The 25,897-nt window shown below is 36.9% G+C and overlaps 1 protein-coding gene across 3 annotated transcripts in view; it reads left to right on the forward strand.

The window, feature by feature from the left end:
• The window catches only part of ELP2 (elongator acetyltransferase complex subunit 2), a 39,439-nt gene that overhangs the window by 5,406 nt on the left and 8,136 nt on the right, over positions 1-25,897 (forward strand). For 2 of the 3 annotated variants that reach the window (XM_049830278.1, XM_049830280.1), the window contains 11 exons: positions 3,687-3,751; positions 9,998-10,064; positions 10,980-11,114; positions 12,072-12,167; positions 14,042-14,142; positions 16,134-16,265; positions 16,747-16,896; positions 20,108-20,296; positions 22,214-22,283; positions 24,526-24,621; positions 24,746-24,803. In XM_049830278.1, coding sequence (XP_049686235.1) covers positions 3,687-3,751; positions 9,998-10,064; positions 10,980-11,114; positions 12,072-12,167; positions 14,042-14,142; positions 16,134-16,265; positions 16,747-16,896; positions 20,108-20,296; positions 22,214-22,283; positions 24,526-24,621; positions 24,746-24,803 — 1,159 coding nt within the window. Of the gene's footprint in view, positions 1-3,686; positions 3,752-9,997; positions 10,065-10,979; positions 11,115-12,071; positions 12,168-14,041; positions 14,147-16,133; positions 16,266-16,746; positions 16,897-20,107; positions 20,297-22,213; positions 22,284-24,525; positions 24,622-24,745; positions 24,804-25,897 lie in introns of all 3 variants that reach the window. The other variant, XM_049830279.1, reaches the window with a different exon arrangement.

The raw sequence follows: 25,897 nt of genomic DNA on the forward strand, positions 1-25,897 counted from the left end.
TGTAGCCTGCCACAGATACGTTCTTCTGTTGCAAATCTGTAGAAGCTTTTTTTTTTTTTCTAAAACTAAATGTATCCTCAAGCCAGATGCATATGTTGAATTGGGTTTGTGTTTAAGTATCATTGGAGCCTTTCACGTGGATTGGATGGAGGAGTTCCAGGCTCCCAAGTCAAAAAGTACTAAAGTTTCTTACTGTATCTAGAGTTTTCAATAATTCGCTGCATGTTTTCCATGCTGATGTGTTGTTTGATTGTATGCCTCCAGAGGGGTTATACAGAAGCTTATTTATTCCTTGGCTTGTGATAATTCTGGGAGATATGAAAGCTCTGTTAAGATGCATTGTCTCATTTGGAAATGCTAATGTCCATTTCCAGAGTGTGTCTGATAGCAGTGCAGATGCTGCTTTTGCTAAAGAACTTTAAACCTCTCTCTCTATTTCTCCTGTAAATATACTAACAGGTGCTTGTTGAGATGAACTTAAAAGGCTTGAGAGTAAATTAAAATCATTACCTCTGGTGTGAATTTTCGTTAGAAGTGAGGTGTCTGTGGTGCCAGTTTAATGAATGTAAAATTCATATTGCAAAGCAATGTATTATTTCTTCATTTATGATACTGTTCAGGTAAGAAACTCTCACTGTAACACTCTAGAGTTTTAACATTTTAACATCGAAATCATGTTGTATATAAGAGAAGTGACCATACATTTTGGAAAAACCTTAAATGAAGATTATCACATTAATTCTTAAAAGTAAATGCTTCTGAAACCAAAATTGCATGGAGTGCTTGAAGCTTCTTTAAGTGGTGGAATAGCAAGCATTTTGTTTCGCTGTGAAAATCTCCCAGTCCTCAAAATCCAGTGTTGCTTAAAGTTGTGTTTAGAGCAGCTTTATTATGGCTGTTCCCATCCCAATTCAAATTAGTTATGCAAAACAACACAGTACTCGTAACCTGAAAAAGAGCACTTTACTCTTCTGAAGAACTGAAATTATTTTCAAATGAGAAATTATTTATGTAGGTTTTGTACAGAAATTTTTAAAAAATCCTATACATTTATGTTTGTAATGCCTGTTCCAATACAAATGATCTGTGCTGCTAAAATTGTCAAGAAATAGTTTAGATTTTGAACCATAAATGTATGGTTAGAAATGTGTGCCCTAGAAATCTATAAAGGGACTTTTAATATAGCATAGCCATGTTCTGTGTTTTCTCCCTAGACCTGACAGTAGTCCATACAACTGAACTGTTTCTGTTCAGAGGAGTGTGTTAATCCTGAAATCTAAATAAAGTAGCTGAAAATATATTATAAAATATCTCACTGCTGATCATTTTGCCAGAAATATTAATATGTAATGGGAATTTGGAATTTTAATGAGCTTCAGGGAAAAATGATCTATGATAACTTTAGGAGTTGCTCTGAAATCTTTATGAAGGCTATGTTGGCAGCTGTATTAAGATTTAAAGAAGGTTTTCTCTTGAGGACAATCTGCAGTTCTTAAGTCAGGAATTAAATACAGAATAACCTCTAATTTCACCAAGCAAAGAAATTTAAAGCTTGCATTGAAAATTGATTCATAAGTAATGGATGCTTTAACTTTCAAAAGACATTGAAGTTCATGGTGCCTAGTATTTTAACTGATTGTCCTTGAAAATAAATGATTAAAAAAAAAAAAATTAAGAACCATTTTTGTGAAGAAGTCAAATGGGGAAAGCCAATAGACTGCTCATAAAAACCTGAACAATCATTTGCAGCTGGGGTATGGCTTAAGCATGTTACTGGCAGCCTCTTAGTTAAGGAGTTCCTTCACAGTTGTTTTCTGAGTCTTGAAGAAAAGCTTCATACTGTTTTGGTTGGTTGGTTGCTTTCTGCCTTGCAGTGCCTGGAGAAATGCTGCTTCTGAAATGCTGGGAATAGGATTTACTGTTTTACAGATCTTGATCAGCTCTTTTGTCAAATACTGTGATTCTTCCTACTGTGTGGATTATTGTGGTGCCATAGCTTGGCCTCTGACAAGTAAGAATTGTCTCCTCAGAACTGAATTGCAACAGATGAAGAAAAGACCGAGCGAACTTGCAAAAACTTTGCTGATCACGCTGTCCTCATTGCAATTGGGCCACAGTTTCCAACTAATTTTTTCTATTTCCTTTGCAGGACTTGATGTCAATCAGATCCAAATTCTAATAGTCTAGAGCATTTGTGTGAAAAACTATATACTTGTCTGGTTTTGCCAGTTATATACTTCTTGATAGAACTTTTTGAGTGAAAGCTTTTGCATTTGTCTGGTACAGCAACTAGATTGTAATATTTATTAGTCAAACTTTTATTCCATTGAATAATTATGTCATTACTGTAATGACCCATAAAATGTACTTCTCAGGACAGGCTCCAAGAACATATATTGTATCATATTTCATGGAAAACCCCCTCACTCTTGCCCAATTTCCATGGACCTGAAGACCAGGTCTTCTTTCAAAACAGCTCATTACCTCCAGTCCAAAGCAGTCTTTTTTTTGGTCCCGTGTAAGGCAAGGAGGAGATGGAGGTGAAATGTGACTTAGAGATTGGAGAGAAGAAGCACGTGATGGAGGTCCAAGAATGGGAAATGTTACTTAGAAGTGCGAGAGGAGCAGCAGATAGCTAGGCACAGATTTGATACAGCCAGAAAGAGGAAATTAGTATAGAGCATAAACTTATTATGAATATTCAAGTTGGGTTTTTTTGGTCTATCCATAATAAAGATAAAATTATCTCTTTAAAGGGATGACATTTAGTTTTTAAATTAAGTAGCTGATTTTAGTGAAACAGTATTTTTTTTTCTACCCAGACTTGAGAAATGTGAATGTTTAGCCCTGATAACTTACTTCTTCATACGTTTCTAATTAACTCCTTTTCTTTTGCTATTTCAGTCCCTAGCAGTACTACTTCATCCTTATGACCCAAAAAGAGTGGAGTAAGCGTTAACTGTTTTTCCCCGTGACTTTCTGTGGGAGAGATGAACTAATATACTGCCTAACTTCTCTTGTTTTCCGCTTAGATGTAACTTTGTCTGGTTTGATTGAATAGATATTAATTTTTTGCACACTTTCTAGATAGCTCCTGGAAGTAAACTACTACTCAAGACTTGAGTAGGTGTATAATAATGTTAATTGCTTTCATATCCTTGTGTACAGTGAGTGGTCTTCCTTTTTTCGTCTATCTTTTTGTTTGCTGTGTAATAATTATGCTGCCTCCATCTATACACTTACTTCAGTTGACTTGGGAGTTGAACTGCATTATTCTGAGTCAATTTGTTTTGCTGCTTGCTCCTTTTGTATTTAGAGCAAATGCCTGTTGATATAAATAAAATAAACATAATTAAAAATCCCTAATACTTGAAATTCCTACAGATATGTGAGCTTGAAGGAAACTACTGTTTAGCATCTTAAGTATTAGTAGATATTATTTACATGCGAAAATAACTTGCAAGTTTTGTGTTCTTGAAATACTAGTTTATTTCAAATAGTATTAGGTGTCTTATTTAGAAAACATAGAAAAGTGTTATCATGCTTGCCTGTCTGTTTGTATTAATGTATTTGTTGATACTATATTGATTTTTGTTATTTATATAATTTTTCATATGCTAGAATATTAGATTTTGTAACTTGATTAATGAAGAGGTTTGTTTTTGTTTGTTTTTTTTCCCCCCCAGTACCAATACTGGCTTGTGGTGGTGATGACTGCAAAATACATTTGTTTATACAGCAGAATGGCCAGGTAATTACAGTTTTTGTCTCTTGCTCAGAACATTACTCAGTTCTTCTGCTTCTTTTCTTTCCATATGTGCTGCTGATTTTTTTTGAGGTTCTTCAATAACTACTGTCTGTTTCTAGATAGCCATCACCTACAACTACCTCTGTTAAATAGTTCATCCATTTTTCTAGGTAATGAAGAAATGTATATACAGAATGTTGAAGTTTGATTCAGTGCATAAAAGTGTTAGTTTTTCTTATTTTTTCCCTGTGTGAAGATAGCCTGTGTTTCTGTTCTCACTGACATAAAATAGCTACAACTGTCCTTCTTTACTGAGTATCCGTGTATTGAATGGTTCATATGGAAATTATGTTACTTTCAGTCTATAAATTCTTATAATAAAACTGATATGGTTTCTGTCTGTGGAATTGTGTGTTTGTTGCTAAGTATGCTCTTTGTGCTGAATGTTTCTGAATGTGGAAAGAAATATTTGAAGGAGCATCTCGTCTTCTAAAAGCATGCACATTTTTCATGTATTACTTGGAAGCTGTAGCTATCTTTATTTTTTCATACAGTTAAATGTTCCTTTGGAGCGCTACAAGGAAGTTCTGTCCTCTCTTACATATGTTCAGAAGTTTTGTTAGACTCTAAAGCATGTTGAATGACTGTCTTCCAAACCAGAAGTCAATGTCTTTTCTTTCTCTCTTATCACTCCCTTAAAAAACCCCCTCAAACCACAGATGCTGCCCCACAATGCACCAGTGAACCTACCATTCAGAAACCCCCATTCTAACTAACATATGTAGGAATGACTTTTCTGGATTTGTTCAGGCACAGTCTCCTTAGAGATTGAAGAATAGATATTCCTTTTTGCTTTTTGAGAGAGATAAAAGCTACTTTATAGATAATTTTGCTTGTTCATGCTGCAACATACAATAATAAGATTTTTTGTTGTTGTTGTCCATAAAATAAATACTTCATCCTTTATCTGCTATGTTCAGTGATTTCTTGACTGCTAGGCAGGAAAGAAGGGTCACTTTCTTAGGTTCGGGGTTTTTTTTCCTATGTAGCTCATGAGTTAAATCAGTTTAATGACATTCTTTGGGAATTAGCAATGGCAGAATGCCAATTGTGATTCTCAGTGTGCTAAAGAAAGACTTATGTCAGGGGTTGTGCAGTTGATTTTCCTCATTCAAAATCTGGAAATGGTTTTCTTGTATGGTTCAGATTAACAAATAATATGCAGTTTGACTGCCAGAAGTGTTCAGAATTCTATAACTTCTTTTGCCAGTTGTTGACCAGACTTTTGAGTATAACAGCAGTCTTAGCCATTCGTAAATGCAGTCAGTCTGTGAGGAATAAAGGAAGGTAATTGGAAGAAACAAGCTCTATCTTCAGCTTCATAAGCATGTTTATGCTGCTGTCTTTTTTTGGAGGTAAGAAACTTTAATCATACAAAGGATGAGGAATTTTCTCTCATTTTACATGTGTTATTTTTCACACATTTTCCTTCATTTTTAGGAAGTATTTTCACCAGCTCTCCTGGCAGAGTTGGGGTTCAGAGTCTCTGTTTTTTAAATGAAGTGAGACTTCTGGTGGGTATCTATCCCACCTTCCCAGAATGTCTCTTTTAACTAAATAGACTGTACAGACCTCAGGGAAGACCCCAGATTTGATTCCCTGTGGAGTAAAAGTGCCTGCGTAGTGCATTACAGCTATTAACAGAATGAAAACGTCCTTGTGAGCCTTCTGATGTAAATTCCTTCTTAGCTGCTTAAAAGGAGTTTCTCCTCTTTAGTTGGTTTATCTCAGATCTGCTGAAACCCTTTTATGACTTCCATAGTTCTACTTTTAGAGGTATTTGAAGGAAATGTTAGTGTCATCCTGTCATTTTTCACAAGAACTTAATGCGGAAGAGTGATTAGAATCTGAACTTCTGCATCTTTTTCTAACTGGTAAGGGCCTGTAGTTCTGTCCTGTTAATTGTTACTCTTGGAAACCTCTTCCTTTAGTTAATGTCCTAAAAAAGATTGTATGAACCCCAAGACAGAATGTAAGTTCATAACGGGACATTCTAATGAAACTTGGAGGAAACTTATACTCTGAGGGAGGATGAGGCATATTCAGTTAGCTGATAAAGACTGCCTTTTGGTAAACTCATGAATTTTACAGTTGAAATATATTTATTTATAAAAACTGCTTGGTTTTAGAAATTGAGGGGGCAGGCATCAAATCCTTTAAGACTCTCTACCCGGAGATCCCTTACTGTGTTAAGCAGTAGAGAGAAAATGATCTCTTTGCTTTTCTGATTTCTTGAAAGAGAGTATTGATTTATAAAAATACCCAGGGAAAAATCTTTCAGAAACCATTATATGTCTTCTTGCTTGAGATATTACAGGCCTATGGAGGGGAAGTAAGTAAACCAGAAGATCAAAATAGAGTGTTAAAACAAAACATCTCTATGTTGAGCTTGGTTTTTGTGAGAAGATTTTGCTGTGCATGTTGGAGTATGTTTCCCCCAAATAATTTGGCCTAATTGAAAGGTGGAATAAGAGACTCAAAGGTAATTCAGGTTCTTTCTAATTCTACAAGACTAACAGCTGGTTAAGAGGAGGGATATCACATCTAGTGTCTGGTGGACAAAAACTGAGATTTGGGACCTCTATTACTTTATGTAGTGCTTGCCAAATTTGCCAAATGATGCTACCAGCCTGGTCCTGAAGGGCATGTACCTAAAGTGTGGGCAGAGTTAGTTGTGCAGAGTCTGCTGGGCATGTCCACAGACAAGCAGGCTTCATTAGTTCTGCTACCTACAGAACAGCTTTATTCTTTGCCTAAAAGAAAAGAGACCAGGCTGCTATGTAAGAATGTTCAGGGATTAGTTAAGAGGCATGGGAAAGCCTGTGAAGTAGGTGACTCAGACCATAAGTTTTTTTAGATTCAGCTGTTGTTACTGTACTGTAACTTCCAATAATCTTTATGTATCCAGTAAGGACCAAGGGGTAAACTGAGACTACAGAAACAAAATCTGTAAAAATGAGAAGAATGACAGCTCAAAATACTTGTAAATATAACCTAGGCAATAATAAAAACTTTGTCTGAATCATTTAAAAATGACCATGTGCATCTGCAAGAAGCTTTAAAATGATACAGTTTTAGAACAGAATACATCTGAAGAAACTGAATGTGTGATACCAAGAGACACAGACTTCAAGGAAACCCAAGTAGAGGTCATAACAGTAACACTATTCCTTGCTCAGTTTTCAGTGGACAATTTTTATTTTTATGGGAAACAATATCTTAAAAATTTTGAGTGAGTGCTTTTTCTATAGCACAAAAGAACCACATGCTTGACTTAAGGCTACGTAGTGCCTAAAAGCCTATTTGGGAAGTGAATTAGAAACCTGGGGTGGTATTAATAACCTCAAAGTAATTGGTTTTACTCTCTTTAAAGATAAAACAAATGTCTACTTTTCTTAATGGTTCTCTTTGATGTGGGAAGATAAGGGTAATTTAAAAAGAAGCCACCCATCACCTTGAAATTAAAAATTATTAGATGTTTGTTTAGATTAATATTAAAGTCAAGTTTCAGGAGATACGCACACTGTTCAACATAAAAGGAACCATAAAATACAAGAATGTTAGCAACAGTTCACCCTGAACTAATCTTTCAGTTAGGAATAATTTTACCAACTAACCTTGGAGAGTGTAAAATACGGAGCATTATGTCAAAGATCATATAAATGAATTAATAAATAGGGTTTTTTAATCTATTCTCTGCAATGTGAATTGCTAAAAAGATTTTTTTTTTTTTGATGTATTGCCAGAGGTCATTGTTTGTTCTCGCTTTCTGGGCTGTTCCTGCCTTTATTTACACATAATCAGTTGGGTCTTTGACTTAGACATCTATCTGGAATGCCACATCTGGAAGTGCCAGTGAGTGCGGAAGTGACAAGCCAAATGAGACTTAGGTGGCTGTGAGAACACATTATTAAGACCAAAACTTCATGATTTGGAAGTTTCTGTTAAGCTGTTCTGGTCACGTATCTCATATACAGATTGTTCTGTAACATTAAGAATGCAAATGTAGAATGAGGAGAAGCTGAGTAATGTTTTTTGATGGGAAGGTGATTTTTGGGGAACACCCAGGAAAGTATGGACCAAAGAGAAGAGGCACTGATTTCTGAGTATGTTTAGTTAGCTGTAAAATTGTTTGGATGAATTACCATTGCTGACTATCTTCTCTGAAGGTGAAGACAGAGATTTTGAGTGCCTTTCTTATTGTGTTGCTCTTTTTAATTTTTTTTTTTAATTATTTTCTTTAATTTTTATTACAGTTAGGGAAAGAGAACTTGGTTGCAGTCTTGTGCTGAGGGCAAAGACTGTAATTTAATCTTGACTCTTAGTAGGCCTAGGTAGGGGATTTAGCAGAATAGAATGCAAGAAATAATGTGATGGTTAGTCATTTGTACTAAACTAACATTTTAACTGTAATGGTTATTTCAGATACTTTAAGTCAACTTGGGATCAATTTGTCATGAAAGTAGAGGCTTTTCTGGGCAAAATAAAATAGAAATGGTTTAAATGCTAATTAAGCAATAAACACTTCTACCTTACTTGAATCAAAACGGTAATATTATATATGTTATGAATAAAAATATACTACTAATGAAAGTTCTTACTAGGAAATCTGCATTTGCGTTCCTCTGTTCTTGAGCCTGTGTTTATGCAGAGATTTCCATCAGCAGATACGGTTCTTGATGTATGCCTTCATTAGAAACTTAGTCAATAAACTTAAACATAGGGAATATTTCTGGCCCCATAAATAATTCTTAGTAATCATATTATGTTACAAATTAATTATTGAAATATTTTCAAAACATTACCCTTCTTTTTACACTTGATTTTTACCTGTATTCATTTTCCACATCATCTGCAGTTGCATCTACTTCACACATGTAATACAAATTATTTACCACGTCATACCTGCATTATGTTATTCTTTGTGTACCAGTATAAGCCTGATAAAAACTTATCATATATATCATAGAGAGACTGTAGCCTCTTGAAGGTGAGCACCTTAAATTCTTACTCATTCCTGCTCATATATAGAATCATAGACTCGGTTAGGTTGGAAAACACCTTTAAGATCATTAAGTCCAACCGGTAACCCAATGCTGCCAAGTCCACCATTAAACCATGTCCCTAAGCTCCACATCTGCGTGTCTTTAAAATATCTCCAGGACTGGTGACTCAACCACTTCCCTGGGCAGCCTGTTTCAATGCTTGACAACCCTTTCGGTGAAGAAATTTTTCCTAATATCCAATCTAAACCTCCCCTGGCGCAACTGGAGGCCATTTCCTCTTGTCCTACGGCTTGTTACTTGGGAGAAGAGACCGACCCCCACCTCACTACAACCTCCTTTCAGGTAGTTGTAGAGAGTGATAAGGTCTCCCCTCAGCCTCCTTTTCCCCAGACTAAACAGCCCCAGTTCCCTCAGCCGCTCCTCATAACACTTGTGCTCCAGGCCCCTCACCAACTCGGTTGCCCTTCTCTGGACACGCTCCAGCACCTCAATGTCTGTCTTGGAGTGAGGGGCCCAAAACTGAACACAGGACTCGAGGTGCGGCCTCACCAGGGCTGAGTACAGGGGGACGATCACTTCCCTGCTTCTGCTGGCCACAATATTTCTGTTACAAGCCAAGATGCTGTTGGCCTTCTTGGCCACCTGGGCACACTGGCAGGCTCGTACTCAGCTGGCCGTCAACCAACACCCCCAGGTCCTTTTCTGCCAGCAGCTTTCCAGCCCCTCTTCCCCAAGCCTGTCACACTGCATGGGGTTGTTGTGACCCAAGGACCTGACGCTGGGCCTTGTTGAACCTCATACAGTTGGCCTTGGCCCATTGACCCAGCCTGACCAGATCCCTCTGTAGAGCCTTCCTACCCTTGAGCAGATCAAGCCTCCCTCCCAACTTGGTGTCATCGGCAGACTTACTGAGGGTGCGCTCAATCCCCTTGTCCAGATCATTGATAAAGATTTTAAACAGAACTGGCCATGGAAAATGCCATGATGTGACACATTTACCCAATGGTGGCAAAACCAAAAAGGCCTATCTATCAGTAAATTACAATCCTTAGTAGCAGCTTATTTTTCCAGTTTCAAATAATAGAAGCTGTAAATGTAAAAGACTTGAAAATCCAAAGCTAATTTCTCATATGTGCATGGTAATTAAGTGCATTTCTATGATATAACAGGAATTTTTATTCAGTTTCAGAAAACATTAATACTCCCTGGCCATGAAGATTGGATAAGAGGCATTGAATGGGCAGTCTGTGGTCAGTATGAAAGATTAATAAAGTGGAATACTGGTTTAACAGCAGTACTACTGTTTTACTCCTCCCAACAGGTAGTTCTGATGCACTGTAGCGCCTAAACTCTTATGGTTGTGAATTTTTTTCTGAGGTGGTGGTACAAATATTAAAAATCAAGATAGAACTTTGTGTACTGTTAAAACGTAAGAATTGTTGAACCTATACTACAGTTATATTTTAGTTATCAAAATTATGGCTACAGTAGAACTGATACAGAACACTTATATCTTGTGTTTGCATCCCTCATTTTGTCTTGCTTGTTTCAAGTATGTTTACCTGACTGGTAGCTAAATGCAAACAAATAGGAGTTTTAGAAACTTGTCCTTTTCAATATGCAAATATTTGTATCTGAGTGAGGAAGAGTTGGCTGCTTTTTCAAAGGGGGGAACGTAGGGGGAAATAGTACTTCTCCTGCTCCATGTTTGTTTTTTTTTTTTTTTTTAAGAATAGGAGATTAAGAGGAGAATCTATTCAGATGTTAACTAGTCAAATAGTTCTTGCAATGGCAAGAATAAAATAGAAGGAATTAGAGGATACTACAATCCCGAAGAAAGGAGTTATTGAAGAGTATTGAGGCTGTCAGAATTTTGAGAGTGAAGGCCATAGATAATAAGGAAGTATATGTACAATATGTACAGTATTTACTGTGTCTTCTAAGTAGAAAAATGTCTATAGTCATTGTTTTCTAATCTAGTGGAGAGTTTGAAATAGGAGAATAATTTGATGTTGAAATAAAACAACAGTTTATGATACTGTGTACCATAGGAAAAATTAGGATAAAGCTGTGGTACATGTTTGGAAAGATAGTAGATTAGTCATGGCAGCGGTTGCAATGAAAACATGGCTCTAATTACCTTTTTTGTTTTTGAAACCAAATAGGTGAAGACCTTTTCTTAGCAAGCTGTGCTCAGGATTGTTTGATAAGAATTTGGAAAGTGTGTACAAAATCAAAGCAACTTCCAGAAACTGAAGATGATTCCATAAGACTGAAAGAGAATGTTTTTACTGTCAAAGGTAGGTAACAGCTGTAAAATTCTCTTGCACAACTTGTCAGTTATGTATCTGTGGTTTCAGGGTGGCTAGCAAGGTAGTTACCATCTAATTTGTTTCTTGTATTAAAAGAATCTGAGACCATTTTGACTGCATTATTTTTATTCAGCTGTTAGAAAAAGTGGTGTTATTGTTTTAAAGCCATGACTATGTAAAGTTAATGATGTGTTACAAACAAACAATGGTGAAGCAGTGAGAGAGCTTAATATCAACATGCATTGTTACACGTACTCCAAATGCAGTACCTATTCAGGAGATGTATTTGTCTGTGGGAGGTAAGCTGTTGCACAGTTCTGCTCCAGTTTAATAACATACCTTTAATTTTCTTTCTAATTTAATGCATTAAGAGGTGCTACTATTACTTAAACCTTAGAAAAAATACTGGAGATAACAGATAAGTATGTGCGGGCTTACTTTTTGGTTATTTAACATACTGTTTGAGCGCTGTAACATCAGAGGCTCTCAATGCTGACATTGTGGGGTAAATTATTAGGCAACTTAGGTAATACAATGAAGTTGTATGCTGTTTTGTGTAAAAAATGCTCATGTTACTTGGTGCAAATCCTGATTCATTGTTTGAAGTGTCTTAATGCTTGTATTTGCAGTCATTTGGAGATGTAAATATGCTTAAGTTAAGAGCATGGGTAGAGCCAATGTCAGAGAGTTTATTTCAAAATTGCTTGAGAGTTCTCCAGGGATTCTGTGATACCACTCTGAGGCAATAGGCTGACCTCTTAGTGTCAGTTTGGTACTCAGAGTTTGCAGCAAAGTATGTTTTCAAGGAGCTGTTCAATGTCAATAGGCTATTGAGATATTGGTAGGTGATGAAAGCAGTTGATTTTTTTTCACTGAAGATATCAGAAATGACCTGGTCTTTCTTGGCTTTTAGAAAGAAATATGCTTTTCTCTGATTTGTGGTAGATACTGATACAACATATGCAATTGCTTTGGAGTCTGTATTGGCTGGTCATGAAAACTGGGTGTATGCAGTTCACTGGCAACCTTCATTTTCCAAAGGTAAAAATATACCAAACAGCAGTTATGTTAAATGTTGTATGCACTGAGTACAGTCACATGTCTTTGTATTGTGTTTGCATGTTCACTTGTCACTGTGGACTATGAAAATGTTTAAATTCTGCAAATGATGTTTTATAAGTAAATGGATGTTTTGGCTGAATTTGCCACAACAGCACATCTTACGGCACAGGCTCTGTTTGTCATTGTGTATTGCATGATGCTCTCTCTCACTCGTGTTTTCTTTAATGAATGAAATAAAATAACTGAGCTGTACTGGCTTTATTGTAATTGATTTGCTGCTTGTGGAATAAAAATAAGTTTCATTAATCAGTATGAATTAATAGCTCTAATATTTTATCTTGTTATGTGTATTTGAAATGTCTGTTCTTTGGAAGGTCAGCATTAACTCAAGAGCACTCCTTTCTTTTTCTTGGACTAGAAGGGAACAAATAGCAACATTCAGAAGATTAATCTTCAGTCATCTGTATGTTAATATAACATACCAGGCATTCCTTGAGTATCAGTTTTCTCTAGCATGTAGCTTTAAGGCATGAATGCAGATTCTCATTGAAAAATGTGTTACTTACAGTTTAATTTTGCATCTTGCCCTAGTCTTTATGTTTCTTTTTAAATGCTTAAATTCTGACAGCCTTGTTTGTGGCACTTGCTGGTGCATGTCTGCCTGGCATGTAAGGGAAGGAGATTCTTGATTTTGCATGCGTGCACCGTCTGAATGCCCTGACATATTTTTATTGGCAAAGGTGCCTTTTTTTCTGAGATGTTTTACAGTACTGATGGCAAGTGACTTCACCAGTACAAGGCACAACTTTTTTCCAGTGTATATACAACACTTGAACAGTAGAGTGCAATTAGAATGTCCAAATGCCTGTAGTGAAAGACAGAGGACTTACTTTAGAAATACTGGCTTAGTTATCTGTTCTTTCACTTTTTTTTTTAAACACCAATAAATGATTTTGCCTGTTAAAGCAAGGTTTAGGCAAAATATAGTCATGTAAGTCTTGCAGTGCAATCTGACAAACTGTCCTGTTAGACCATGAAGTTTTCCAGGTGTCTTATATCATGCTTCTGCATACGTGCAGCTGCTTGCATTCTGTGGCCTGCCCAATCTTGGGTTCCCCAAAATAGATTTTCTTCTTCAGCAGAGGCAGACTGATCTGAGTGAGACATTCTCAATGCAAAAGGTAGAAGATTTGGTGTGACATAAGATACTGCCTCAAGAGATGCCTACCCATGTCTCTATTCTCATGAAATGTTCCCCAGCAGTTCTAGGGATTTCCCAACTGGGTGATGAACCAGTTCCTTCTTCCCCATTCTGGCTGTGTTGGGCAGTTGGCTGGAGTGTTTCACTGCATTTTGTGGAGCAGTCCTTACTGCTGTATGTTTTACAAGATGCTACAGTCTACTGAAGTCTGTAGTGAATCCAACAGTTAATTTGGAAAAAATAAAGTGAATACTGGCATAGAGATTATTTTGTTTTAAACTGGAAATCCCTCTGTAAAAACTAATTTGAGGAATAGAACTGAGAACTGCTATGCAGTCTCTCTGTGAAGCTCTGTCTTTTCCTCCAAATTACATTTGTTTCAATGTCAATTTGGAGTGAATAAACAGTAGAATATTGTTGTTCTCATTTATGTGTTTTACATTTCTTTTAAGAGATTATGGCTGAAAAATACAATGCCTCCTAATGAATTCCTAGTAAGAACACAGCGCCTGTTAAGTCTGGCATTTAAGTACTGCATTGCACATCTCTGATGCTGAACAATTTTCTTAGCATGTTTGGATTTCAGTATTGCCAAATTCTTTTAGAAAGTAGTCTTGCAGATTGTAGGGTAATCGTTTTTCTTGTACTGTAGATGGCAGCATGCAACAACCAATGACGATACTGTCTGCATCAATGGACAAAACTGTGATCATCTGGGAACCTGATAAGGAATCTGGAGTCTGGCTAGAACAGGCAAGTGTCAGTCTTTCTCATAATACATACTGTATTCAAGTTGCATTTCCAGCATCATGTCTGTACTGGAGGGAACAAAAACTATATAAAATGCTGGGAGAGAAAGGCAAAAGTATTTTCTTGCAATAATACTCATTCTGATGCTGTGTTGCAAGTAAAACTGTATTTTTCAAAAATGATGTGATGCAGTATGATTTTTATTGCTTGTTTGCTTTCTTATTACTATATTGTGCAGTTTCTAAGTTTGTTCTTACCTGGCATTCATAGTATAGCAAGCCAGGTGCTGCATAGTAACACACACTGTATTCCTGGTAAGAAGAGGAAGAAACCATCCTGAATTATTTGTAGTCAGTCCTTGTGGGAATGCGCACCCAAGTAGTTACTACAGAGCCACTGACATGCAATTCACAAGCCTGGTTTTACTCACAGTAACTTTTTGATGGGCTGTCATTAGGTTTTTCTTCCATTTGAGCTGGATACTCATGTTTCACTATAGTATTTTGAATGCTGTTCTAATGGGGATCATCCTAAATAAACAAGTAGTACAACCAGATTTATCTAGTGCTTTGGTAGATGTCTTTGTTTTCAGTTGACCTGCTTTTCCAAATTGCAGTAGTTCAGCTGAAATTGTTTGGTTATGTGTTGGGTTATGCCAACCATTGTTTGTGGTCTTTCCTGTCACAAAGTAAGTTCTAGTCTTCTCTTGGGAGAAAACAGAGAATTACAGTAGGTAGATTTAATTTTTTCCCTGTTCCATTGAAAAGTTCTTGTGCCTTTCTGCTTGAAGTAGAAATTAGTTCATAATAGGGTGATCACATAGGGATGCCATTTGTTGTCCCTAGTTGTAACGCTTAGTTTGGCTAAACTTACAAGCTTCTAAAAATGGGTTGTGCAGTAAAGCTTGTTGCAAGTTTTTACTCTTTCTTTGTACATTCCATTTGCATTGGTTAGACCTCAGATGTGAAACTTTGGATCAGACATTTTAACTGCAGCAGTCCTTTTTGCATTGAGGGAGGGAAACCTGAGCTGGAAGCCTGCAAGGAGGAAGGGTGCAAGGGGAACATCCCATTTTCTCTCTCTTCCATTTTGGTACGATGAACAAGAAGTCTTCACAAAATCATTCCTCTGCTCAGAGGTGAGACTAGAATTCTGCCTCTAGCATGGCATATCAAAGTCACTTCCATATGAATGGTATTTTTTTGAATGAGTGCTAATAAAATGGACATACTAGTCCACACTGCCATTTAGAATGAGGTATAGATTCATTTCATTGTGATTTTAAAAGCAGCTGTATAATAATGGGGGACTTGTTAAGAGTTCAGCTTGAAAGGAATTGTGTTCTTATCTCTTGAATAACACTTGAAAATGTAACTTTAATAATCTTTTAATGTAATTAAAAGCTTGGAAGAGCACTAGGGCAACTGTAAGGCGTGTGTGGCATGCATACATACATGCACAGTCACAAGGGAGGCAGAAAACAGAGGCCAAAAGATGCCACAGAAGGAATGTGGAGCAAGTTGCAGGGATTCATGGAGAAAGAAGGTAGTGGAAATATGGTAGTGAATCTTGGAAATTAAGGGGGGGGAGGTAATTGGGAGCTACTGTTCCTCTGGACCTTTTTTCCATTTTGTGCAACAGATCAATAGGAAAGCAACAGATGACAAGAAACCATTGCAGCCAACAGACTGGACTGAAACATAGAAAGATTAGGTTCTCATCTCATCTAGTGTAGTGTTTTCTTTCCTCTGGGTGATTGAGCAAGATCCTATCCCAAGATGTTTATGAAGGGAGGCTCCATTAAAGTGGCATGCTGCTTTAATTCCCATGATATTTTACTGCTTAACTTTGCAATTAAAATATTATTTAAATATATTTTTGTGTGTAATGTGAATTGTTGCCTATAGCTAAATTTTCATTTTATGGGATTAGGATGAGTTTATATGAATAGAAGGCCATTTTCATGGGTATTTCACTTCTGATCATTAATTCAGGTGCGGGTCGGTGAAGTAGGTGGCAATACCCTTGGATTTTTTGACTGTCAGTTTAGTCCAGATGGTTCAATGATAGTCGCTCATGCTTTTCATGGAGCACTACACCTTTGGAAACAGACTACAGTTAATAAGGTATGTTTTATTATTATTACTATTATAACTTAAAAGAATTACATGTCACTTTAGGTAGTTTCTATTGTTAATAGACAAGTGTAACAGTACAATGTAAAATTAATGATTGAAATATTCCTTCTCTGAATATAATATTCTGTAGGAGTCTCACTCCTGCACAGAAGGGAGGTTGCAATCTCCCAGGCTCTAAAACCTGTTGCTTCCTTGGGAGAACCATAAAGTCAGTGGAATAGACTGAACTCCTTTGTGGCTGTGCTTTGTTCAGAAGTGTCAGCTGAACCAATAACAGAAGTTTCTTTTAGATTGGAGCAGTAAATCAGTATTTGTGTCTCTTTGGCCACTCTGAGTTCTAATAAAATTTGCTCTTTTCAAATGGCAAATTTTTTCTTTCTTAATAAGGACTTTGATACTTTTATTTTTGTTAGAATATGCCAATCAGTCAATTGAAAACTTCTTGCTTCTTTGGTGACTTTTCTGACAGAAAGAATGGACTCCAGAAGTTGTGATTTCAGGACATTTTAACAGTGTAGAAGATGTAAAGTGGGACCCAGAAGGAGAGTTTATCATCAGTGTTGGTTCAGATCAAACTACTAGACTCTTTGCTCCATGGAAAAGAAAACAAGAGACAGAGGTATGATCTCAAAAGATTTTGTGAGCTTGGTAAAGAGGGCTTGTGTGTCCTGAGTTTGGAACAAGTCACCTGTATATAACTCATACCTTAAATTTCCCCACGCCGTGATCTATTCAAAACTGCTTGTGTAAATGCTTGGTTTTGTCATTCAGTATGTGCTCCTTTCACTTTAAAAATGGTAGTGGCACAGTTTTAGCAATCACATAGCTGTTTAATCCTAAATTCACCTCTGGGTTACCTTAAAAGCCAGGCTGTGCACTAATTCTGAAGAAGGAATACATGACTGATTCTAATAACCATCTATTGTCCTTGTTTAACACTTGGCTAAGCGCTGCTGCATGTAATCATAAAGAAACTCAACTTTGGTTGTGGTTTTTTACACAAGCTTAATCTAAACAAAGTTATCACGGTATTTTTTACACTACTTTGTTTATGACTGTGACTGTTTTACTGGAATGATATCTGAACTGCATGAGTGCAGTTGGTACCTGTGCAAGCAACTTTTCAGGAAGAATTATTCCTGAATAACTTTGTGTGTTCCAAAATAAGTCTAAATTTTGGTGTGGGAAACCCTATCTAGGAATGCAAAAGTTCCTGTTTCTAGTTGCTTGTGCATTTTCCTCATCTACAAATACAGCTTTTCGTGGCAGAACAGTACTAATGTTCCATTCAGGAAACTGGCACAAACTATACTGATTGAAGTCATGTAAGTCCCTGTGCAAGCTGTAATGTTAGTTGTGGGAGACAAAGGGCAGCTATTACAACTGTCTCATCAAAGCTTCTGTAGGGCAGACCAGCACAGGATGTCTGATGTTTTGGGGAGAGTGAATTTGGCGTGGGTTCCTTGATTTCCTTCTTCCAGGCCACGCAGAAGTGTTGGCAATCCCAGCTCAAGTGCTAAGCTTTGCCTTGTGTTGTAGGAAGGGCATCTCCAGTTTCCTTCCCTGCCTCTTCCCCTAATCTCCAGTTTAGGGGGTACAACACCTCTGTGGAAAAGATAGCATGTTGGATTTGACATAAGGAAACAAAGTCCAGGATTAGCACATGATGTAAGTTGGCAGCATTCAAAAGACTTGTCAATATCATGTTCTCTGTGACCTCCTGAAGTACTACTCTTCATTAAATGTGCTGCTTGCTAAATTTTTATCCTGTTTTCTGAAAGAACTGAGCTTTGTATGATTTACCTGTACTGCTGTTCTTGCTGTCCCTGAAACTTTTGAATTAATTGATATAGCAGAGTGATTGCAGTCTTCCTATCTAAGTTTGGTGTAAACTGAATTATTATACTTCCCCTTCCTGTTCTGACGCTGAGCAGCCACCCAGCTAGTTCGACCAGGTGTAAATCCAAGTAGCGTTAACACTTGTTGCTGCATGGGGTGTGGAAGAAAGCTATAGTATCCTGTCAGTGGGTTGACGTGGAGGGTTGAGACAGAAATGGGTCACTTGACGTGGTGTGTTCAGGAGTTTTGAACCATGAAAACCAGGTGTTTAGTTCTGCTGCTCATGAACTTAGAAAACATAGGCTTTTAAAATGCCTTGCTTTCTTTACCATACCGAGTTCCACATCTGAAAAATTACAACAGGTGACATTTGATGTTTGTCTTAACAAGACACAATGGATGGTTCAGATATCTGTGAAAAGTTAGTATTACAGCTCAATATTCATGTTTTTCTCTCTAAAAAGAGAACTAAGTCTTAAATTCAAATAATGATCCCTTCTTAAAATCTCAATTCTGATATTATGCTGGATTCAAATACCAGAAAGGAGGGATAACAATCAGCTTCAATTTGTCATGGAATTTGACACCCTGATTTTTCTGGAAGAAGCTTATTGCGTGACTTATGCAGCCCTATCCTTGTCTGTTTTGGGGTTTGAGTTTTTTGGTTTTTTTCATTCCTGTTATGTGCTGTGTTCTAAAGTATGCAAAGATGCACCTAGTAAAGGGCAAGAAGGGTTTATTGCACTATTTGGTGGTTTTTTTTTAAAGAATTAATGCTTTTTTTCTCATTGGAAAATAATTAAGCTCTTGTGAAAACATGAGATTTTGTAGGATCTCTCAAATATCCCATTCAGGTTTTATTGGAAGCTTTGACATTCGAAACTCAATTGAGTTTTTAGTGTGATATATGCAGTTTACAGTCAATGTAATGCCTTTCCTTGTGTTTGTATATCTAGTACAATGTAAATTCTGTCTTGGCTGCAGTTTTCCAGGCATTGTAATACTGAAGTAGTCTAAATTAATTCTAATTGATTAAATTTATTCTAGTTTTGCTAGTTGTTGACTCAAAAGTGCACACTGTATTTTTTCAACTGAAGTATCATTTAGGAGTAGTAGCAAATGACACATACTAAAAATCTTTTCATGAAAGTGTATTTGCCAGAAAACAAAGGAGTTTTTTTAAGAATCAATTTTTTCATGTGTAGAATAAATTAGATGTTTAGAAAAGCAATTTAAATAATTTAATATCTTTTTTTGCTAATATTATTTGCTTAGTGTGACTATACAACTAACTTGTCTATCTAATTTCTGGTTAGCTGTTAATTCGGGTTTTCTTGGATTAATACTTAAAGCGAGGATGTGAATATTTCAGGAAACTAGAAAAAAATTAACGCTTCAAATGAAAACACGTCTAAAATCATCAGGATTTTGTAGTTGTTTTTCCTATAAGACGCTATTTTGGTTTTGTCAGTTTTTGCAAAGATGGTCTCACTAAAACCAAACATTTAAAGAAAGGGGGGAAGTAAGTACCTATAGCCCGCTGACTACAGTGCTGTTGTGCTTTGTGAAAGACATGAAGGAAGCAAGGTATTTATCACTACCTTTCTCAGGTCTTTCAGAGATACAGTTTTGAAAACAGTAAGTAGCATACAATCCTCCTTAAGCAAATTATGTCCTATTCCTAACTGTCTAGCACAAAGAAGTCACAGTAAGTGCAGTGTGCCCTTAGTAACAAAGGTAAGCAAATGCCTTAAAACATACCTGTGCAGGGGCACAGTTTACTAATTAAAGGAATTGTTTGGTGGAAAAATAGGATCTAATTGGTGTATGTGAGCATAGGTCGGTTTTATGAATGTCAGTAGAAGGTTGCTGTTAACTTTCCTTTATGTTAATAAAGTCAGCAAGTAAAGTATTAGTACTTTTTTGGAACTCAAAATCTTGCTGCTTCTCTAGTTAAGAATTGTGTTTTAACTGCGTGTCTGTTCATTTAGGTAACCTGGCATGAAATCGCAAGGCCTCAAGTACATGGATACGACATGCGTTGTCTGGCAATGATAGGCCGGTTTCAGTTTGTGTCAGGAGCAGATGAAAAAGTGCTTCGAGTTTTTCGTGCTCCCAAGAATTTTATAGAGAATTTCAGTAACATCACTGGTATTCCAATGGAGAAACTGTGCTCCCATGTAAGTGTGCTAAAGCAACGCTCAATGAAGACAGCCTTCTTTCATGTAAATAATGCTTTAGAAAATGTCAAATTGCACTAAACTCCATAAAAATTCTTCTAATTGTTCTGAAACCCTAACCTTGTTTTTCCTTTCCCTTTTATTTGCTTCTGCATGTGTTGTTTCATATGTATTTTTATGGTGGTGTCTTATAAAACAGGTTGTATTTGAAACTAAACAAGACCTAGTGTCTGAAGATTGCAAAGAGTATGGGTAAATTTTAAATCTCAGACCAAGTAGACTAGTGTACACACTTGGTGATTTGAAAGCAAACAATAAAGCCTGGGAATGTGCTTCTCCTTAATTTAAGGGTGTAGTAGTCTTGTCTGATGTAATTATTGTTGTGTGGTTATGTGTTGTTGTTTTTTTAATTGTATGCTTGGAAATAGCGTAAAGCTTTCAGCACTATTGTTAGTTGTTACATATAAATATTTATAAATACGTACTTGCTCATGCTTTATTTCCTCTTGGCATTGGAAATTTTCTTGAGGCCTTTACATTCCAGTTCTTAGTTGTCGATAAGTATACTTTCCTACTCTGTGGAAAGATAAGACTGGAGAGTTGCCATCCTTTGTTTGCTCCCCATTTGCTTTAAGATCTAATTCTGTTTTTCTCTGCATTCTGTAGAGCAGACCTCATTCAGGATAGTTGCTGCTGTGCAGTGCTTTGAATACTCTTTGCATTTTTGGCTCAAAAGTGGTGTTTGCTGTGCAGCTTCTCAGAGATGGATTATCCTTTGCATTTCATTTAACAATTGAAGTATCTGGGAAAGAAATCTATTCATTTTTGATTGCAGGAAGTTACATAAGTAGCTGTTAGCGCTTTAATTCCATAAGACTTTGTAAGCATTTGCATTAATGACATTGTACAAATAACATTGTGCTTTTCTAATGCTGGCAGATGTCATTATTTTACTTTTATGTAGACTTTCCTTATCAGCTCTTCCTCTGAGTGCTATTTTTTGATTCATGATACCACATGGGCTTTGTTCAAAGAGGAAGGCTTTATGAGCTCTAATGATTCAGCTACTGTTATATAGCTTTATTGAAATTGTTTTCTGTGAATGCTTTTTTTCATTAAAGTGGGTAAGCTTTTTCTTAATTTAGCTCAAACGCCCTCCCCAAAAACGTACTTAAAACCTAAAAAGCCAGCTTTATATTCAAAAAGGGTTGAATAGGATTATGTTCACTTCAAATCCATGGGATTGTATTATACTTCGGGTTGTAATGAAGAACCATTTTTGTTTTAGAGGCCTTAGACTGGTCTGTGTGTCTCATACATTTTCTCATCAAATTATGAACATTTAAATAAATAACATAGTATTTTAAGCTGCCACCTAAATTATTAATCCAATTCTGTAAAACGTTCTTTCTTTGAACTTTTCAAAGACACTGTAAGGAAGGGGGTTTACAGCTATTAAATCTAATCTTTTTCCATCTTTGCACAAAGGCCCGCAAGTTCACTTACCCTTTCTAAATTTTGGGGTTTTCCCCCATACCTTTATGGAATTATTTTCTGTCTGATGATTTGTCTTTCCTCTGTGCTGCTCTAAACAGGCAAATACTCCAGCCATATCTCTGTGCTGAGTTGTGTTTGAACTCTCTGTCCACTTTTCCAAAATGCTGTTTTATTATATCACCTCAGAACAGACTATTTCCCAGTCCCATTGTGTTAAAAACTGCAGTGCTCTCAGTTAATTGATTAATTATCATGTATATCCTAGAATAAATAAAATTGTGGAAGAAAACCTGTGATTAGGGATGAAGATGCATGCTTTACAGCGTCGGGATTTCTTAAACTGTGGCCTTTGAAATCTGAACCTACAAGACAATCTGTGTATAACCTTTTTTTTTTTTTTTTTTTTTTTAATAAATTCAGCAATCACCTGATCTTCCAGAAGGTGCAACTGTGCCAGCTTTGGGATTATCCAATAAAGCTGTTTTTGAAGGTATAGCTAATGAGAAATAAAGGTGATGGTGTTTCCTGTGGAAGCTGTTTTTTTAAATGACTGTTTTAGCGTACATCTTTTTGTTAGGTCTGTCATTGTAAGCTTGATTGCAAGTTTAGAATCTGAACATAAAATTGTGCAAAGTGTTTCTGGTAGCACCTAAATATGGTGCTTAAAAATAAAAAAAAGCACAAGTGAGAATCTTTCCTCCCTTTCTCTGCTTTTGGTTTCTCCCCTAAACATCCCCTAATGTCTTCTGCAAACCCCGAACGCTTTCCCTGCTTTCCATATTGTGTCCTGCACCCCTGTAGGAAGTAACCCCACTCAGTCTGCACAGTGCTCCTGAGAGCCTCTCCTGTTGACTGATCTTGTTGAGTTTCACATGGATGCTGGGGCTCATTGCTCCCCTGTGATGGGTCTGGGAGTAGCCAGGGCAGGATATTATTAGAATTTTCCCACGTGACGTTGTTCCTGTTTTCTCCATGCTCAATACCACCCCCCCTGCCCCGAGAAGATTGATGATGTTTAGACAAAAAAATTAGTGTTCAATAGAGTGCTGTGAAAGCTAGGTTCAGAGCTGTTAAAGCAGGACTACCTGTTGCTACTTGTGGTTGCTCTTTAAAATACCTTGACCTCCAAAACTACATTCTGGATTACTTTTCACACTCTCCTCAAATGTTAGCACCTTTGTAGAAGCTTACAGAAGTAATGCTGCTTTGAGGGGGATCAGTCACATTTGCAGTTCCAGTGAAAACAGCCATAAAATCATGCTTTGTGAAAGCATTTGGGAAGAAAGAATTAGCCAGCAGTAACTAAGGTTCTGTTGGTAACAGCTGGTGTAGCACCAGATGAATTTCTTGGAGAGGTGGTGGGGTTTGCATGGTGGGGGAACAAGGAAGGAGGGACAAACATCTGTCTAGAATGATAAAAATAACTGATTAGTGTCTTGAGACTGGGGATGGGACTGGTAATCTGGTGTTTAACAAAGTCTCTGGTAAAAATGCACTTATACTGGAATCTACTGATGAGGTCAGACCTGTTTTTTCTCTGCTTAAAGCTTTATCAGAAGGTGTGAATTAAAAAAGGAAGCATTTTAATAAGCTTTGTCTCCAGGGTCTTCAATGGCAATACAGCTAAATTTTCCTAAATCTCCTGTGAGAGAAAAATAGCTTTGTTGTACTTGAAGTAACTTGTAAAATGTGTTCTGGCAAAACCTCTTTTTTCTGATTTCTCATGAGTCCTTCCACAGAGAAGGGGAACAAAACTTCCTTCTCCTAGAGTACAGTCACACAAAGAAAAACTAATTTCCATTGATTTCACATGGCACAGCCAGAAGCAGCACTATGAGTAGAAAAGCTGTCAAATTTTCCTGCATTGTCCACCACTGCCCACCCAATGCGGTCAGCACTGATGGCTTAGGTTAAAGCCCCACAGACCTCTCTTCTTGCTTACTCTGCAGAGGAATCTGCAGAGGGAAATGCTAATTTCATTTTCAAGGGGAGGGAAGGTAGGATGAATGAGAAGGTCTTTCTCTTTTGCTTCTTCTGTACCTGCTTTTTTAAACTGCCGTATTTGAAATGTGCATTTGGCAAAAAGTTAAGGTTCTGTCTGAGAGCAACTGTTCCCCAACTCTACCTTTTTCTTAAATAACACCATCAAAGTGAAGGACAGAGTTGAATTTTAACTTAAAATTAACTGGAGTAGTTTCAGTTACTTCTGGTACTTTTGCCTAAAGCTAAGGACTGATCCCTTGGCAGTTTTGCTGAAGTTTGCAAATTGTGGATATACTTCTGCAAGTATGGCTTTTCATTTAGGTGTCTACATTAAATTTAGGAATTCATCACTTGTATCTCAGATTTGTGCCTTAAACATTTTCAAATAGAGAAGGAAAGGTTTAATGTTGGGGAAGCACAGGTTCAACTGGTGACTGCTGCTTTCCGGTAAATGAAAGTCTCTTTAAGGATCATCTAAAAGACTGCTGATGGAGAGAGGTCAGTCTCGGAATGGAATTAGTCCAGAGGTTAAATTCCTCCCCCCTTCTCTCTTCTCCTCTTCATTCACATGTGCATTAAAATAACTAGATTCTAATATTCATATTATTGTAACTCTGGAAGCAGAGAAACCTAATTTTAGTTACTTGTATTGTAAAAACAATAGATTTTTTTACTGTATAATAAGAGCTCATATTTTCCCTCTTGTCAAGTACGTTCTCTCTAGCTAACAAAGTCCTTACTTTGAATAGGAGATATGGCTGTTCAACCAGCTGAGGATGAAGAAACATTTAATAGCATTTCGAATCAGTATCCTGAGATTTATTTTCAACCCTTGATCCTTACAGGTATGAGGTTGATTTCTGTTGTATGAAATAGAGAATTAGGGTCATTGGGTCTTATTAAATCTTATTTAGCTGATTTTAGATTATTTAGTACCATATTTGAGTATGTTGTACAAATGTCTTTCAGAACCTCCCACAGAGGATCACTTACTGCAGAATACCTTGTGGCCTGAAATTCAGAAGTTGTAAGTTTTCTTTTTTTTTCTTTTTTTTTTTTTTTTTTGTTTAATTTGCAAAATTTCCAGAAAGCTATTGCTACATATTAATGTACTCTGGTCTTGTAACTCTTCCTATTTTACTACCTGATTTGGCTTCATGTCTTCTGTATTGCTTGTAAAATAAATAAATTCTATGTATATAAAAATTAGGAAACAGTGCAGAAAATGGCAGTTAGGACCAATGTGTCACAAAATTTTATTTCACTAGTTGTTTCTGTCCCAGTGAAATATGTGGGTTTTAGCACAAAGCTATTCTTTTGAATTTGTAATTATCAGACTTTCATTGTCCCTTTGGATGTTTGTCTCCTGAAGGTCTGTTTAGGGCACTGATCCCTGTTTTTTTCCTCCTTGTTCCAAGAGAACAGTACTGTTTCTGGTGTGCTGTAAGGAACTGTGGCACGTTTTCATGGTCCTACCTGTGCTCTGGAATGTGATGGTCCTCTTTCCATGCTGCAGCCTTTGTGTCTGTCCACTCAACGCATCTGCTTAAAACCTTGTCTGTACTGAAGATCTCTCTGTGTAAGGAGTTCTCTCCTCCTTTCCGCTTTATGGTGCAGACCTGCAGATCAAGTTTGTCTTTCTGGTATGGAAGTAAAGGCTGAGACATCAAATCCGAAGCTTCCCCCTAAAGCCTAACAGAGTTGTAAGATGCAATAAATGGAAGCAGCAGCCAAAATAGCATGTGTCTAGCGGCAGAGCGAAGTGATGATGTTGAGTAAGATGGTTACAAACCCAGTTTGGGTATTCAATGCTGACAAGGGCACCGTGGGTTGCAAAGATAATAGGGTTATGTGGTCATGACAATAATTGTTTTGAGGTTGCAGTGTTTTAGAATTCTTCAGCTGTGTTTTGTTCCTTTGTTTCTGAGATTCACAACCATTTGCAAAGAAAGTTTGTCACCTTATTCGTTCCCTAAGGATCCTGGTAACATTAGGCTACGCTTTCACAATCTTCAAAGTTTTAGTATCAGTCTTCAAAGTACAGCACAAAGAAATGAATTGTCTCAAACTCCTATGGGTTTATTTATCTGAATCTCCTGGAAGATTTCAGGCAAGAACAAG

This window comes from Accipiter gentilis, chromosome 27 (assembly GCF_929443795.1).
Source record: "Accipiter gentilis chromosome 27, bAccGen1.1, whole genome shotgun sequence".
In the NCBI taxonomy this organism is placed as follows: Eukaryota; Metazoa; Chordata; class Aves; order Accipitriformes; family Accipitridae; genus Astur; species Astur gentilis.